The sequence below is a fragment of the Halyomorpha halys genome, unplaced genomic scaffold (genome assembly GCF_000696795.3).
Source record: "Halyomorpha halys isolate HHAL.00 unplaced genomic scaffold, Hhal_1.1 Scaffold1181.1, whole genome shotgun sequence".
In the NCBI taxonomy this organism is placed as follows: Eukaryota; Metazoa; Arthropoda; class Insecta; order Hemiptera; family Pentatomidae; genus Halyomorpha; species Halyomorpha halys.
Window position 1 is genome coordinate 308,303 of NW_027108517.1, and position 18,915 is coordinate 327,217.

The window sequence follows — 18,915 nt, forward strand, 5'->3', positions numbered from 1 at the left end:
AAATATATTATGCTTGAATGTCCGGCGTACAAATAACAACGAGAAATAACTAGATACAAATCAAAATATTATTTATGATAGTATATTAAAAGTAACAGGCTATGCAAAAATATGTTACATTCATAAATATTTGAAATCTATAAACAAAAATATATAACAGATATAGTTATGGTATAGTATAATAGTAACATATATATTTAACTTGATAAATAGTAGCAGTAACAAAGGGATTGGGAAAACTGTCCTACAAAGATTTCATAGAATATAGTTAATTAATTTTTGGCTGTATAGAATAAAACAGGACCACCCTCGCAGGGAAAAAAAACAAACCCCCCCTCTAAATAGAGGGAACGGCGCCTGGTAAATATTATTCCGGTGATAGCTTTGTGACAAAGGTTGTAAGGCTTAGTAACTAAGCGGATTCCTATACTTTTTATTAACATCCGACTGGTTAGCATCCAAGGTGTAGATCGAAGCGTAGATGGGAGGATTGCGTAGACTAATCTGGTATATTGGGTTTGGACGGATATTGTCTTGTACAATGTCTGTTTTGATTTTTAATAAACAGATCTTGTTTGGCCATTATTTTGGAATTTCTCTGTCTCCCTGGAAGTAAAAAGTGAAATACCCGACATGAAAGAAGCACTCGTAGCCTCTTCTACAATTCAAATTTTGAATGGTCGAATTTAAAAATTTTCTCGGTAATCAGTCTTACCACTGCGTGATCAGTCTGAATGTCGATCATAAGTTTTACTGACATTCAGACAGAAGATAAAGGAGTCCTTTAAACTTGTATTTACGCGGCGAATCGTTTACTAAGAACACCCCCTAAACGAGATTATGGATTCTCCCGCACGTAGAGGTGGGGATAGATGACAGCTAGGAGCGGAATAACCTTCCAGGCTCTTGTTTTTGAAATTAACTTATCACTTTGGTTCATTGTTAATTTAATATGTCTCTGTCTGATGCCCTTAAACCAAAAGGCTCTAAGCACCTTTCCAGAATAATCAATTCTGAAGGAGTTGAAGTCGAGGTATTTTATTACAAGTTAAAATTTCCAATCAGAAAATAGTTTACTAGATACTCAAAATGATAATGAACTTTAGTTTTTAATACAAATTTTACTGGGTAGTGGGCTTATTGAAGCTTCTTTTGATTTCAAAATTATCAAATAAAATATTAAATTTTTAAGCTTTCCCCACTGGGTGTTTCATCAGCTCTGGACACTCAAAAATATTTCTTAACCTGATAGCTTCATTATAGAATGTAAAAAAAAAAAAAAAAATACCGGCAGAAATATGTTCTAAAGAGATGTAATAATGAATGTAATTAACATGATTGTTAAATGTTCAAGTCTTAAAAAGAAAAATCATCTAGCAAGAGGATATTAATAGCTCCATTGTAAATCTTATTATTATGCCACGAATATTTATTAGAAATAATTATTTGGAGGACATAAATTTCCTAACATTTAATAAAATATTAGGTTTGTTCCAACAAATTCCAAAACCATATTCCTGAATTTGGTAACAACTGCTTCAGAAGTAATGTACTCCCCATTCTCTTAACAATACTGTCATTGATCATATCTAGGGACTGTCTTGACTCGGTTCTGGACTAAGCATTTATACTGGCTGGAAAAAATATTTCGCAGTTTGATTATTGGTACTGGAATTGTCAGAACAGGAAATCTTTACTGTGCATGTGTCCACCAGTTTTCTGACTGTCAAACTGTTTGTTGGAACAAACTTTATTTTACATACTTATAGGTATCTTGATGTTTGGATCTTGTCATTGGACCAAAACCCCCTATTCACTCATAGCTATGAGTAGGCATTTTTCTCTAGAATGATATAGCATGTTTTTGTTCTTTGATGATCATATAAAACAATCATACTGGCATAGGTTTAGGTTGAGCATGAGGTCGACTCATTGTAGTGAACTTTTATTTCCTTTTAAATGTTTAACATCTAATAGTATTATCTGATCACTTATCTCTGTTCATTGCAGTTTAGGGATTTGATTTGATGGGCTACTTCTGTTTTTTGGAGTCACTGATCACTCTGTAAGGTCAATTCTTGTTAATGATTTCATCAATTGGAGCCCAAAAGAAACTTTTAAGAAGAAAAACAAAGATTTTTATTTGGGTCCTAATTTTTTTATTATTATTTCATTCCTTCTGTTTCAAATTTTCATTTAAAGAAACCACATACATTTTATTTATACATAAATGTTCTTTGAAAATGGGTTCTATCTTTATTGATTAGCCTAGAAATGTTTAGTAACATTAATTCATTTTTTTTTAAAAGTACAATGTTTTCTAGTAGGATTGAAAGCTTTAGTAGTCAATCTTTAATTCATAAAATAAAAGAATGTTTCAAGTTAAGACATTTCTATTGCCTCTGAAAACAATAGCCTACTGTTTTCCTAACAATAGGCCTATTGTTTTCAGAGCTGATTTACTGAAATTCCAAAACATTATTTTTATTTTACCTACTATTTACCTACAAGCTTTTTTTTCTTTATTGATCACATTAGTATCATTTTAGGCTGAAAAGAGAGAAGATGAGCAGCAGAAAATAAAATATGGAGAAATTATCGAATGCTTGATTGGAGCAGGTTATTACAGAGCAAAAATCAAAGGGATATCTGAGTTTGACAAGGTTGTTGGTGGAATGACTTGGTGTATAGACGTCTGCAATATTGATCTGGATGTGGATTTATTATTTCAAGAAAACTCTACTATTGGTCAGAAGATGTAATAATCCTAATATTCCAAATAATTATAATATTGAATTTAGATATTTACATTGCCATAAGTTACTATGTATTATTATAGTATTTTATAATTGAATTATGGTAATACCTAAATTAATTGTATACCCTAAGGCTGTGGTTCTGAACCGAGATCTTCCAGGAGTTCTGTGAAATAATTTAGGAATGGGTCATTCCATGTCAACTTAATTGAGTTTTGAACCGTGCTATCCCAGATTTTCTTTATTTCGCACAGGTTTTGTATATCATAAATTTATACCAGATTATAATCTAGGGGTTCCACCATTTACATACTTTTACCAAAACAGTTCTGCTGCCAAAAAAAGGTTGGAAACCACATGGCATGGGGCTGATATTGTTGCTGAGACGAAATTCAATTAACATGGCTAAACAGGAATCAAAACCCATTCTAATTCTTAACTGCTTAAGTTTAGTGAGTGGACTGAATAAAATGAATCTATTTAAAACTATTGGCTACATTGTTTAGATAAGATGTAAAGCCTTAATGTATATTGTTGTTATTAGGTTAGTTTCTTTAGATTTTGGGTGTTCTATTTCTTCTTCTTTAGTATGTAGAGTTGAAGGACCTGCTAATGGATAATTGGTGAGGGAAAGGCCTGCTGTGTTTTTGGTTCCTCTCATCGTCTATTCCGCTTCTCCCAGGGGCCAGCTTTCACTATGAATCCATGATAGTGAGAACAATTACTCAAAAAAGGGATACTTGTTTTAAAACAGCCGTAGTGTATCGATTCAAGTGTTGGTGGTTGGAAAAAGTTGCATTGTCAGCCGATATAGAGCAGAACCTATAGGACCCAGTACCATAATTATACATGTATTCTGAATTTAAATAAATTTGAAGTTGTGCAGAGGGGGGGGGAGGAGGAGGAGAGGTTTCTTGAACAATAGCTTTTATTATTAAACATTTTTGATACTTTAAACTGGCAAAAACTGTAGTATATATTGTAATGTAATTTTTTTTTCATAAGTTATTTATTGTTGATTGAGTTTGTAATTAAGGAAGATGGTCCGGGTGTGGTTAAAAAAAAACGAACAATAATTGAACTATTTAATGTGAGCCAAGGTTTTACTCCATTTAGCAGGGGTTCGTCAGTGCTAAAAAAAGATACAAACTACTGAAATAATGTTAGAAAGTCGATAGATAAAGACGTAAGGGAATAGATAACATTATGTAGTGAAGAAAAGAAAATATAAAAAAATTAATAGAAGTACTAGGGTGTTTAAATTTATATAATAAAAACATTAATTATAAAGTAATAGATGTAAGTATAAGGTGGAAGTAACAGATGAAATATATATTAAAAAACCTGCATAATATAAATAGTAATTATTATTCTAATCATATTAAATTATGTTTCTTATTTAAATAATTAATGTTTTCTCCTATATTCAAATATATCTGGAATGAATTAATAATAAATCTAAATCATTAATTTGCAATTTTATACTATCATTTCATTTATTAATTTAGAAATAATAAAAACTTATAGTCAGATGCATTTATGATGGCAATGCTATCATGGTAACCTTATAATGTAATGTTTCCATAGTAACAATTTAGTAAATTAGTAATTAAACAATTTAATGTGAGCGAACATTTCACCCCACTTTGCACTTCTTCATCAGGACTAAAAAAGATATAAATGACTAAAATAATGTAACTAAGTAAGATAATAGATAATGTGAAATAAAAGTAAACTAAGGTGTACAATGAAAATATAAATAAACCAGAATTACAGAAAGATATTAGGCAATTAATGAAAACAGAAATAATAAAAACTAAAAAAGTAGATTAAATATAAAAATACAGTACTCATTAAAACAGTGCAAAATACACTCCACCTTTTAGTGTGTACAGTATTTGTTTTCTTTTATAAACCAAAAAAAGTTTTAATTTAAGAGATAAAATATAATTTTAAATCAAATAAATTTTTATAATTGTCATAAATATTTTTTAATTTGGACTTATGAAATTAATTTAACTTTTTATATATAAAACATTCATTTTCTTTTCATGTTTTCTCCACACAATTAATATTAATGAAATTTTTCTTATTTGTTATAATATTTACTTTTAATTATTAAATTTCAAATGTCTACTCTTTGTTTATGGCTACAATCAGCAACCCTCCTCCTCCCCCCTGCTTTTGTTTGACTAGAGATTCGAAGTATCACGACAATATATTTTTAAAATTGAGAATCATAAGTATTTTATGAACAAGTAAAATGAGATTGGGATTTTCATTTTTTTTTTATATATTGATTTTGAATTACTTAATGTATTTAAAAAAGTATTATCTGTTATTTCGTTCATTTGGCAGAGCCCTGACTGAGAAAATAGTCACTGCACTGCAGAAGATGAACTGTCCCTTCATGATTGAGCCTCATCAAATTCAAGGATTAGACTTCATTCATATTTATCCAGTGATAGAGGTGATTTACTTTATATACGTATAGATTATAATATGTAGGAATAAATAGGGATTCTTGAATTTTACATGTATATGTAAGAGTATATATTTTCCTTCTGTCTTGTAGAGAATATATTATTAATGATTGTTGTTCATTTATTTTTATAATTCTATATTTTTTCAAATGTATAGTGGCTTGTAAAAAAGTCAATTGAAAATCGGGAAGAAAGAGGAGATTACCTTCAGCAATATGCTATACACAGGTTCAATAATGAGTTCTGTTTCCCTGGTGAAAAACCTAATGAGAATTTTATCAGGCGTGCCCTTCCACACATTTCAGCTGTTCAGGTAATTCTGATAAACTTTATTTTCTATTTTATTTCTTAAATTAATTTAAATCAACTTCTGTTAATTTTTAAAATGTTATCCTTATCTTTCCTATAAGGATCTCGATCTTTCATATAATTGTTTTAATGGTGTGGATATTGTTGACCATAGATTTATTATGTGAAAAAATTGTTGGGAGGGGGGTGGTATGGTTAGTAGAGAGAGAAGAATACTAATACATAAAACTTTATGTTTGTATATTTGTGGCTACATTTCGTCCTAAATTGTAGAGCTTCATAAAAACAATTAAAAAACAAGATAATGGCCATGTATAAGGTAAATAAAAAGAAGAAGAAAAAAACATGAAAAAGAAGATAACAAATATGAAAATATAAGATCATGAAATTATGATGATATATCAAATTAATAATGGGAATAAATATCATGAGAAATATAAGAAAGATAAGGATATGTAAAATGTAATGGAATTATACAAGTAAAGTTAATAGACTTATATGTTATATAAAATAATATGTAGTAGAACAGGAAATAGGCAGATAACCATAATGAATATCACACTTACAGAAAAATGAGTAATAATTGATGTAAATGATGAGAGATGATAAGATTAGTAGAAAATAAAAAAGAAGAAATGAATTAAAAATATTTTTGCTTAAATAAAAAATATAATATAAATATTTAAATGTAATGATATAAAATAAAATATAATTAATAATAATAATAATGAAGGCTTAATGAACCCAAAGGTTTGATGCCGATACCACTAAACTCTCTCTGCATGCATCCTTCCAGTGATGCCCCTCCAAACCCAATATTACTAAATCAGTTTTAACGCAATCCTCCCAATATATACTTATTGGCTCAAAAGAAGATCCTACTGTGAGTGCTGGTATCAAAGGGTTACACCCTCAAAATTTCAAGTTTTGAATTTGTATGCCTGTATTTCTTTATTATTTGTTACCTTCTTATATTAATATTTCTTATACTGTTGTTTTTTTTTCTATTGGTAACCTTATATGGTAATAATAAAATATGATTGTTATCTTGTTTATATAGCCAAGACAAAGGCCTGAAATTTTAGTAAAAATTTAATTAGTTTTCCTTATTAGTGTTCTCTCCACAGACCACGCTTCTAAACACCTTCTTTTATTATTTTTGTAAATTTTATATCATGAAGTTCAACTCTACTATAATTTTTTCCTATAATTATTCTCTCTGAACTAAAATTCTTTAGAAAATAAAGTAAAATTGTCTTACTTCAAAAAATATCTATAAGCATATAAACCTACTTTTTGCTTATCTATTGATACCTGAATGTCCTCTTAGGCCATTGAGAATTATGTTGCTCTGTGACTTTAGGTGGTATAACTGTTAAAGTAAATTATCTATCCTGCATATTTACTTTCACTTTGAAGGTGTTTACAAAAAAGTTTATAAAAATGGTAAGCATTAAAAAAAAATTTTTTTTTAATGTTTTATTTTAAAAACATGATCTATCCAATCCACTGAGAAATAATACGATTGACCAATCTATAGATAAGCACATGAAACCTTCATTTGTAAGAAAAAATCATTTTAAAAAATTTGTTACATGCTGCCTTGATCTACTCATGTCTTTAATTTACTATGGCATTACTTTGTCATAATAATGAAATTATTTGTTAAATTGTGTCATTTCAGAATAAATACAGTGTACAGAGGAAATTCAGAAGGATTGAAGGGAGCCATGCTCCTTCCGATCTAATGTCGAGAATACAAAGCACTCTGTTTGAATACGGCCATGCTCCACTCCAAGAGGTAGAGTCCTTTCTCATTTAATGACTTATAATAAAGAAATCAAAGTTCAATTTTTATAAAAAATTATTCATTTATAGAAAGAAGAGGAAGAGAATGGTGATATTAAGCATGTAGAAGCGATAGATGAAGTGAGTAGTTTATTGTGACATTGTAATTATTTCAAGTTATTTCTTAAGTTTTGCTTCACCTGTATCTTTCAGTTGTGAATTTTTGTTTTGGAGTTATTTGCTTTTATTAGACATTAGCTATGCCAAACGGTGTTAAATGTTTGTTTCATTCAGATGGTGAATATATGACTAAAAAATGCATATGATTAATTAAATAACATCTAAAATCTATTAAGAAAAACAAAACCAAAGGACCCATAACTAAAAAATTAAAATTAAATTTACATTTTCCAGGAGGAAACAGTTTTCTCTTAAGCTCCAATATGCTTAAACTTCTGTCTCTGCAATTAGTTTTAGTGATTGCAAACAATATCTTAACGCAAAAATATTCCTTTAAGTTGTTAATACTATATTTGATAATACTGCTCTGATTTAGATGAATTTTGTTTTCACTTGTTGAGGATCAAATTACCTTTAAACTGAATGGATATAATGTTTAGTTTTAGACTTATTAGAAAAAACAATTTTTTAAACACTTTGGATAAGTATTTTTCAAACCCAGCTTAAGAAGAACCACCGCTTTTTTTTTTTCTCACTAAAATAACTGCAATCTATAAGGCCTATTATGCGCCCTCCAAATTACGTTATAGCATTAAAGAGAAAAACACCAGAACATTATAACAAGCTTATAGAATCTGAGTATACTTGAGGAATTGATCAATTCACACTGCTTGGAGTCCTCGACACAATCCATACCAAACAGTGCGAACCTTAACCTTGCAAATCAGTCACCAGCAAATAATGTGGTATGCCGTTTCACCCTCAGCATTACAGAATCTGCACTAGGGTGATCCTGTATATCCTTTGTATATCTTAGGCTTATGCCACACACGGGCTCCGGGGTAATTGGAATGGTTTTAGAGCCATTCCTTGCTAATCCATCAGCATGTTCAATACTGGTTGAACCATCCCTGAAAATTTATAATAAAATAAAATTTAAATTGAAAGATTTGAAAGCGACATTTCAGAAAGAGAGCTGGTCCATTTGGAAGTTACACAAAAATACCTCCATAACTAAGAGATATCACTATTTATTTGCTGATTATTCACTTTTTTTTTATTCTACTTCTGTACTAAAGCTAATCAATGAAAGTTTATTGTTTACTGCTTACATTATTGTTACATTTTTGTTATATGATTTTTTATTTTTTCAAATTAAATAAGATTATCACCTTTTGAAAAATCTTATCTGTAAAGTAATGTAATATCTTGCATGCCATTTTGTAGTTTTTTTGTTTGTTTTTTTTTATTTTGTTGCTGCTCTTGGCAGGTAAAACTTAAGCAAATGGTCAAAACGATGAAATCTACTAGTGAGGAAGTGAGTAGCTTTTTATTATTTTTTTTATTTATATTTTCTGCATGCATTATTGAATAATTCATTGATAGTTTTTTTTACTAATATTTTCTGAATCTATACTGTAATGAATTCTTAACCTATAAATAAAAACATTGATCTCAAAGCAATATTGACTTTTTTTTTTATTTTCAATTATTCATTAACTTAGTGACAAAAGCTAAACATTATTAATAAAATCTTTAAATTTCAGTTACTTAAGCCTGTTGTGAAGATTTGAGCAACATCCATATGTTCTCTTATTTTTGAAATACTTTGTATTTTGATAACTTTTAGCTATCATAAACATTTCTTTTTTTCTTACCTATTATAATGTCATCCTCCTCGTGCCCCTGAATGTCCTTGTTGCACTTTACTGCTGATAGAAGTATGGAGGTTGCTGAACATATACACTGGACAACTAGACACCGCAGTCTTAGTTCACTCATCAATTGCCTCAAATGTGTCTCTATTTTCTCTCCACCTGGAGGGTTTGACTTCAGTATCCTGTTGAATAAAGAAATTTTAGGCCCATATTAGTTCAAAGAGAAAAATAGGTCCCGATGGGACATAAAGAAGGCTGAAAGGGCTAAGTTTGCTATTGCATCTGACCAACTCATAACGAATCATCTGATGATCAATGAAGTAGAGAAATCCCTGAAGAAAATCTCGGATGCTATAATAAAAGCTGATTATCAGAGAGTTCCCCGGGTTCAGATCAAGCACTGCCAACCTTTTTGGAATGAGGATCTGGAAGCCATGACAATCAAATGAGATAGAGTTGCAGAAACATTTCATACATCTAAAAATCTAAAAATTAGACTTTTGCAAAGACAGTATTATGTCACATACTGTCTCTCGATTGAACGATCCTCCTCTTTACATTTTTTATTACTGTTAACAATGCAAAATGTTAATTATTTCAAATAAATCAAATTAAAGGTACTTTAGGGGAAGTATTTTGAAAATTTGACTTTTAAATCTTAAAATATTTCAATGAGGATAGGTCCTTATAGTTTATATTAAAGATAATTTATTTTTACATTGATATTCCATGTTTAATCTAAATTGTTGTAGGCGTTTTTAATAAAATCGAATAAACGTGTACAGTAGATTATATAAAACTTCGGCTTTGTTGATTTTATCAAATTAGAGATGATCAGCCTTAAATAAGTGATTTCAGTTTCATACAACTTTTCATTTTTGAGCTTGGCTGTTCATACACACTGACGATTTTATGAAACTTAGTTATTTGACTCATAAATTTGAATTCTAAATTATGCACAATTGGAGTACTTCCCCTTACTATATATTCAGTATATAGTCAAGTGTAAGTAAGAAATGTAAGGAGAAAAATATATCTTTTCTGAAAATAACCCATACATGATTTATGTGGCAGTAAAAACCTCATATAAAAAACATGAATTATTTACAGTACAATTTTTACAGTGTATATTATAAACATAATTTAATGTATTGGAAGTGTGCTTAGTGTATAAGGCACAAAACTCTGGCCTTAATAAAGTTATTAGATATTCTTTGTAACCTTCTTTCTTGTTACTGTTACAAAAAATCTATTAATAGAAAAAAAATCAACAATCAATCTTATGTACAAATCTTTGTTCTTTTTTTCTTTATGAAGAATTAAATAACTAATACCTTCATACTGATAAATATCTATGAAATTTCAAGGTTAAATTAGCTCCAAAGGCAATTAAGGAAATTATAAGTCTCAAATCAGAAGAGCTCATAGACGCAACAAAGAACTATATCTCCCTTTCAGCAGACTCAGAGGTAAATTATGTTGATTATTTAAAAATTCTTATTTTGTATGTTCAAATATTTGTCGAGAAAATCAGGATATCAAAATTACAGGTTAGTGAAAAAGCTGAAATTGTCCGCCTTAAAGAAAAAGAGGAAGCATTGATTGCCAAACAGAGCGAAATCGATTTTAATTTGAAGGAAGCCATTGAAAAATTGAATAAAATAAAATCTCGGACAAGTTCTATCGAAGAATCTGAATCTCGACTTTCAAAAGAGGAACTAAAGTGAATAATTATAATTATAGATTTTCTTTAATTGTTTTTTATTTCTGATTTTTGTCTTGTCACGATTTAATTTTTTTTTAAATTTACTTATTAAAGGATCGTTGAAGATATAAAAACACGCCTAATGATGTTGGAAAGGTTAAACGAACAAGAAAAAGAATTTAAAGAGTATTGCAAAGGAGAAAAGTTACGACTTGAAACAACTATAAGGTAATTATTTTTATAAGTTATTTTTATTTAAAATCTTTTAAGTCATTATGTATAAATAACTTTAGATCCATTTAGCTGTTGAAATATTTAAACCTGAGCTTAAATCACTAATGAACTGCAAGAACATGAGATCAAAACAGGTCTGATGAGGGCTGTACTTGGTTTACATAAAAAACTAAGAAATGTGGTGGGAACTAATAATAAAATTTCCAAGGAATTTGAGATCACCCAGGGAATAATACGGGGGGTGCAGTCGTAGTCCTATACTGTTTAGGTCCAGTCTACCTTACACTCCTAGCTTATGCAGATGACATACTTATGTTTAGGAACAATGGAAGAAATCTTCAATTCAACCTCAGAATCCTTCTAGAAGTATTACAGGTGTTAAATATGGAGATTAACAAAAGCAAAACCAAAATAATGAGAATAGGAAGAAGGGAAGAAAGAGGAGACCAAAGAATATGACTGAAGGGAAAGGAACTGAAACACGTTAGAGATTTAAACTCAGTGTGGGTCCATCTTAATAAAATCAACTAGATAGATTTTTGAAAAAGAATAAAATTGGATGGCAAATACTTCCCACACTTTCACTCAAGGCTGTTTTCCTGAGGAGGATAGAGGGAATAAACACTAATAGACAAAGTCAGGAATACTATAATAAGAAATGAGCTGAGAGTTAAATCAGCTGAACACTTCAGTGGTTTGGTCAGATTAAAAAGAATGCAGGAGGAAAGAATGGCCAAAATAGTATATGAAACAAGAATTTATAGGAGAAGATCAAGAGGAAGGCCAAGAAACACTTGGGATGGCAAAGGAAATGTTTGACATTATAGGAATTGCAAGCTGGTACAGGCTCGTGTCATATGAATTATTATTTTTCAAATTTTTTTTAATTTTGAAATTTTCTGTACATAAAATTGTGGTACAAGTCGCACAATCTTTTATTTCTTTATCTGCTATTTATTTTCAGAGAAGTTGATGATTATGAAGGCTTGAACCACAACTCAATTGATGAGCAATTGTCTTCTTTAGAAGCACAGTTAGCCAATGCTAGGATCTCTTTGGCCAAAGTGTCACGGACTGAAGCCAAACTACATCGCCTCATTGATCAGGTTCCTTCTCGACCTGAACTAAATCAGTACCAAAGGAGGTTCATAGAGCTTTATAATCAAGGTATTTTTAACATTTATTTTACACGATTTAATTTTTTTTTTGTGAGCAAACAAAGTATTCTGTAATCTTATTTTAGTTTGAAATTTTTATTTTTGTTTTATTAAAATTAAAACAAGTTAGTATACTGTTAATATTACCATGTTAAACACAAATGGCAAAATTGACATTTTAGCCAGTGATTCTTTGATATTCCATTCACTTGATATAGTATAGTATTATGGCTGTAACTATATGGGAAATATTTTAGAAAAACTTTATTGTGATTGTCGTAACAGGACGTTTTGTAACTTTTAGTTATCTGATATAGATGTTGCTTTTAATATTGTTTATTATTGAAAGAACAATTAGGAGTCTTCTGAACTTTAAACTCATTTTCTCAGGTTAACCTTAATCTTTCTTACATTACCTGTGACCACTTGTAAAAATTACAGCTATCATTTTATGTATTAAAAATTTTTACCCTTTAGCTTATTTTTATGTTTTTTTTTCTTCATTATATTTTTGAGTTTTCTGTAAAAAATAGAGTTCTTTATTCTATCGTTTTAATGGTTTACTGTATTTAAATTAGCCTTTTTTTTCATTTTATAAGACTGTATGATTTCCATAGGAGTTGCATGGCTCAGTGGTAAGGCACTGTGCTACTAACTCCAAGGACCCGGGATTCGAATTTGGCTGTGACAGATAACTATTTATTATCTTACTGTAGCTGTGAGTCAACCTTGTGGGTTTAGAAGCTTTCCGGGGTCCTCCCAGCCTCATAAAGTGGGTACCTATAAATGACAAATCTGACAGTTGAGCGTGATTCTGATCAAATCACCTCCTTGCACAACAATTGGTCTAGAAACAGTACTTTCTTACTAAACTCCTTGGATAGTAATGGTGTGGATTTATTTTTTAATTTTTATTATTTATTTATGATAATTATATATAAATGTAGGGATCATTTGGCCCTATCCAGAAATGTTCTAAATTACACTGAGGTCTCTTATTATGACAAAGTAGACATAATGTTGATCTCCATGATAGGTAACAGAAGGCTTCTTTCATGCCCTAAATTGTATCATAATGTAGTATGATAGTAGAATGGTATTTTCATATCAAAGAACAGTTGATGTGATGATTCTGTACTTGCAAGCATTTTTGATAGGTTATTATTTATTTAAGTAGGATATGATCTGTAATACTTTATTATTCCAGTGTCAGCCAAATACAAAGAAACCAAGCAATATTATACCCTCTATAATTCCATGAGTGATCAGCACGAGTACCTCAACAAAGAGATAAAACTTTTAGACTCCATATTGGAAGGCTATAATGCGTGAGTAAACATATTAAAAATTTTAAAAAAATGTCAACTGAATTATATCTAAACTAAATTTATCATTATAGGACTGTAAATGGTTCTCAACACGCTAAGGAAGAGTTCATAAATAAATTTGAAACATTAGTCGATGGAATAAAACAGAACAAAGCCAAGGTAAAAATTAATTTAACTTTTAAAAATCTTAATAATTATAAAGTTCACTTAATTTTCATTTACAAGTTTTAGATTTTATAGTTATTATTTATTAAATAATTTTTTGATAATCCAAAACATAACCATACGTAAAACCAAATGAAAGGGGTTGCTAGCAAAAATCCAACTTATCAGAAAATCACAATTTCGGTAAAATGATAAAAAAAAAAAGTTTTTAATCATATCTTCATGTGATTTCAGGTATTGTTTGCTTGTTATCAGAACTAATTGAGTGATTTTAAATTATATCCTCTGTCCTTGGAGAGAGAAAATGCATTGCGGTTTTTTCGAATTCAATAAAAATCTTACTAATCCAATGCATAATAATTTAGTAGTTATATTATATTGATGTTATAGTCACTTTGAAGTTATGACTCATATTAATGAATTAATTATTTATTAAAGTAAGTTGATAAAAAATGTGAAATACAGAAAAAAGTGACATTTTGCCGAGGATAACCGCCACTTATTAAAACCAGAACTTTAGAAAATAGTCAGTTATAGTTTTTCTGATCACTTTTATTTTTATGATAATTTATTCTTATTTTCTAGGTTGAAACTAAGAGAAACGAGGAAAGGGATGCAAAAGATAGGCTGAGGAGCCAGCTGTTTAGTATGATTGAACAACAGCGACAGTATGCGTCTTTGCTGAAGCAATTCCGTGAGGAATGTGAAGTCAACGAGACTCTCCTGACCAGAATGAAAGCTGCAGCTCAGGTCTCTGCGAGCCCAGAACATATCAGGAGTTCTTAACCATCGATCTAATTTAAGCCCGTCATTATTTTATTTAATATTTTCATATTGAGATTTAGAGATTCTCAAGATAAAACCCATAATTTAAGACATTGTTATCAGGGTCTATTGGTTTGTACAATCACATCAAGTTCGGTCTGATGAGATTCAGACTTTTTCTTAGTTCAAACAATAATTAGCATTCATAATTAAATGCTGAAAAGTTCTGAGAGACATTCTGTTTGAGTGACCATTAATCTATGCCATTTATTTGAAGTGTTTCCTTTTTCAAATGAGAATGGCTGATTGTAAAAGACATTTTTTATGACTTTCTTTGTACCATGGCCAAATCCCTTATAAAAAGTTCGGCCAATTTTTACACCTTCCTTTCATCAACCTGGGAAAAGTAGCTATTTAATCCAAGTACTAGAAACAACTTGTCATGATTGGTCCTGTAGTTTGGATGTTTAATTACTCCCTCTTGAATTCAAAAATTGAGTGAGTGAGTGATGGTATAACTCTGTTTTGGTCTTTTTCTTGAAGATATATCAACTCCTATTGGATCTTCAGCTCATGCAAAGCTTCAACTTTGAGACAATTCGGATTTATATCTGTATCTATCATCTTAGAAAACGGAAGGAGCTTTATAAATCTTGCAAGAAAATGCTAGTCTGAAAAAAAATATTATAAAAGTATTTCTTTCTAGTGAACTGAAAGAACAGTTCGTCTCTATATGATGGGAAATACTTGTTTTTTTTTTTAATTTTGAAATTCCTCAGCTCACCCGTTGTGTCCAAAAATATAAATGTTAGAATTTACATACCTTTTATCCTTCCCACTGCTCTTTATGAATGTGAAATGTGTCCTCTTACACTAGAGGAAGAACACTTTAAGGTTTTTGAAAATAAAGTGTCTCATAAAGTATTCTGAAAATTCCCTAATATGTTAATAAACACTGAACCTACTGGTAAACTTCTGAGGGGTAGACAGTAACATAGATGGGAGGATTGTGATAATTTGGGATTGGATTGGTAGAATTTAGTGAATTTGGGTTTGGAGAGGCCTCACTGTAGAGATGTATGCAGAGGACGATTGGTGGTATCATCATCAAACCTTCGGGTTTGCTTAGTCTTCATTATTATTATTGTTCATTACAGATGTGAACGCGGGCGGCCTCTTCTTATGAAGGAGGAACACAAGGCATAAAATATTTGAACTGATGAGGGATGAGTTAACTGGAGAATTCAGAAGACAACATAACTCTGATTTGCGGTAACTGCATCCTGTGAATATAATATAAGTGATTGGATTACGACGAATAATTCTTATATCATTACACTAGTTATTGGGCTCATTAATGAACAGATTCATGAAAAATTACTGAAAAAACACTGATGTATAAATGTCCATGAGTGAGCCAAAATGTAGGTGAGAGGATTGTGTCAAGGCTAATTTTGTAGTTTTGGCTTTGGGCGTGGACAACATTTGGTGGTATTGGCATCAAACCTTGGGAATTGCGAAGCCTTTATTATTATTTTTATACATTTTGCTTCACAGGCTTTAATCTTTCCTCAGTTTAAATTTTGATCAGCTTCACTTGATTTGGGTGGGTGGTTTGTTAACACATGAAACATGTTTTTAACAACTCAAACCAAAGATGTTAGATACTAAGTATAAAATTTGTTTTTGAAATATGCATTGCTTTGATTTATACTTTCAGTTAAAACATCATTAATTTATTTAATAATCGAACAAGATATATAGTATTAAAAAAAAAATCTTTAAGTGCTCCAATAAGTAGTTCATATATATATATATTTAATTGTTTTGTATGTACATAAAGGTATATATGTATTAGTTTATATTTTTTTTTATTTATGATAATTTATACAAAGTTTTAGATATATATATTTTTACCTCTGTTTAAAATATAATCAAAAACTGTAATCAATAAATTTTATTGTTATAATTGTTGAGTATCTTCTATATAATATTTTATTACATCCTTGAATCATTATGGACTGAGTTGGGGAAAAATTAGCTATAGTTATATCTTGAACAGGAGGACTGATTTTTTAAAAAAATAGTTGACCCTCAATGGCTATACCAAATCAGGCACCCTGTTTCCAATAGTGACTGTTCATTAACTAAAAATAAATTTTTTTTATAAACTATTAGCATCAAAATGGTTCTCATAATTTATATAATTCAGATAATACATGAAAAGTTAGAAGATTTTAAGAAGACTTTAAGCAAGATCTTTTAACTTTCCATGTATTATATATTCATGAGAAAAAAAAAGAAAAAGATATGATAAAATGCAATTTAGCATATAACTCAAAAGTATACATTTTATAGAAAATTAAATTTGTTTACAGACTTAAAAAAATATCTTCTAAACCAGTATTAGTGAAGATACACTCCTTTACAATTTACAAATTATTGTGTAGAATTACAATCTACACAGATAGCCAGACAGCAATAGGGGCACTTAACAACCCTGTTGCTTGATTGAGAGTTGTTGAAGATTCAGCAAACTCTCATGCATTAATAAAGTCAGCATTGGATGGGTGCCAGGACACTGTGGTATTACTGCCAATGAACATGCTGACAGACTGGCAAGGAATGGCTCTCAATTATCTATAGATTAAATAAACACACGTTTAACCTCAAGCAGATCCTGCAATGCTGAGGATGAGACGCCATACCACATTATAAATTGGCGTGATTGATATGTCCGTTTGAGGTTTGCGCTGTTTGGACGAATTGTATGGTGGATCCCAAGCAGAGCTTGTAATGTTCTTGACATACAATAGGCCTTATTGACCACAGTACTAAAAAAAAAGATACGCCATTTAGTATTTTGTACCCATGTTTTTTTAAGTATTTTGAGCAGGTTCCTGTCGTTCACTTTTTATTAGATTTTTGAATAATTTCCAAATGGTTTTTAAAAGATAATTAGTTTATCTTCAAAGCTAATCTAAACTGAAAAAAAGGACCAAATTTACAATTATTCAGCAAATAATATGTTTATAGTAGACGTTGCGGTAAGGAAAGTTGTGTGAGTTGACATAAAAATGTTTTAACCGAGCGCTTCCCAACTCAGAAGGGAATTGAACCATGCGCCTCCTGGCCCTACTCCTGATTTGGGACAAAGTGGGGTTTCTCTAGAGAAATAGGTTCCTTAAAAGTGCATTCTGAGGCAGTTAAATTATATATCTACCTGTTAAATAAAACCAGCTAACATTAAAGGTAAGCAGTGATGCAGTTTTAACTATTATTCCTCACAAAATGTGTGTTACCAACCTCAACGCTGTTTTAAATACAACTAATACTCTAAATTAGAACTAAAGAAGAGCAGTTGAGATTTTTTTTTCTGAGGTACTCTTGTTTTTTATTTAATCACTTGCTGTTATTTTTTCTTACTTCATTAACACAGAAACTTAATTTTGCTTGTTTTTATTAACTCTTGGAATATAGTTCTGTTTTTGTCAACACTTAAAAGTTATTTATAATAACTTAGTAATTTAATTTGTAATAAATGGAATTTGGTCTGGGAGCGGTCAAATTAAACACAAATAGTAATATTTTGTACATTTTTATTTGAGCCAACGTTTCACCCTATATTGCAGGTCTTCGTCAGGGCCTTAATTTAATTTATATTGTGCAATGACCATCTTACCTTAAGCTTCTTCCCATCAATTAGTACCTCTTCTTCCATGTTACTCTTTTTTAGCGGAAGGACAGTTGTCGGTGATTTTTTTTTTATGAAGTCTCAATTTGTAACTTTTGAATTCCTGGGGGGAAACTGCCTTTTCATGATAAAATACAAACTAATAAGTATTATTATATGTTGTTTTTTTTATAATATAAGGCAATCCACTGTGATGCTGATGCTGATGTTTGCCTATGCGTACTGAATGACCTTTCGGCAACATTCCTAATATCATTATATCTTTACTAGAGTATATCAACTGATATGATAGCAATAATTAATATTGAAAAATATTTGTATATAAATAAAATTAATTTAAAAAAGTAAATAAATTAAATTTGTATAATTATATATGTCAGGAATGTGAGGGCTGTTGTCATCTAGTAAAGTTTTCAAATTATAAGGGAGTCTAGTGTCTACCAAATGCCTACAGCATGTCAGTGTGTGTTTAACAGTTAGTGGTACTTACGCTGCCTAAATGTTCCTGACAGCAAATATTCTTGGGTTAGTCAAGTGTACTCAGTTCATAATCTAGTCAGTACTACTTCCTCTTGTGGATTTGACTTCCATGGAATTACTTTACTCTTAATCCCTTTCAGTTCGTACTTCTAATTGTTAGTACTTGGAACAATATCACTAACTTGTATATTGCTGACTAACCCTTTTTTCACT

The 18,915-nt window shown here is 30.1% G+C and overlaps 1 protein-coding gene across 2 annotated transcripts; it reads left to right on the forward strand.

The window, feature by feature from the left end:
* The first annotated feature begins 863 nt into the window (after window positions 1–863).
* On the forward strand, window positions 864–14,978 carry fidipidine (coiled-coil domain-containing protein 93). 2 transcript variants are annotated; one of them, XM_014433282.3, is made up of 14 exons: window positions 864–1,033; window positions 2,550–2,758; window positions 5,115–5,226; window positions 5,397–5,552; window positions 7,233–7,349; window positions 7,427–7,477; window positions 8,787–8,834; window positions 10,542–10,643; window positions 10,725–10,897; window positions 10,994–11,107; window positions 12,078–12,280; window positions 13,478–13,598; window positions 13,670–13,757; window positions 14,349–14,978. In XM_014433282.3, the coding sequence occupies exons 1-14, from the start codon at window positions 953–955 to the stop codon at window positions 14,547–14,549; spliced, it is 1,776 nt and encodes a 591-aa protein (XP_014288768.1). In that variant the 5' UTR covers window positions 864–952; the 3' UTR covers window positions 14,550–14,978. The 2 variants fall into 2 exon arrangements, with proteins under 2 accessions (XP_014288768.1, XP_014288769.1); XM_014433283.3 differs by lacking the exon at window positions 8,787–8,834.
* Window positions 14,979–18,915: the final 3,937 nt, after the last annotated feature.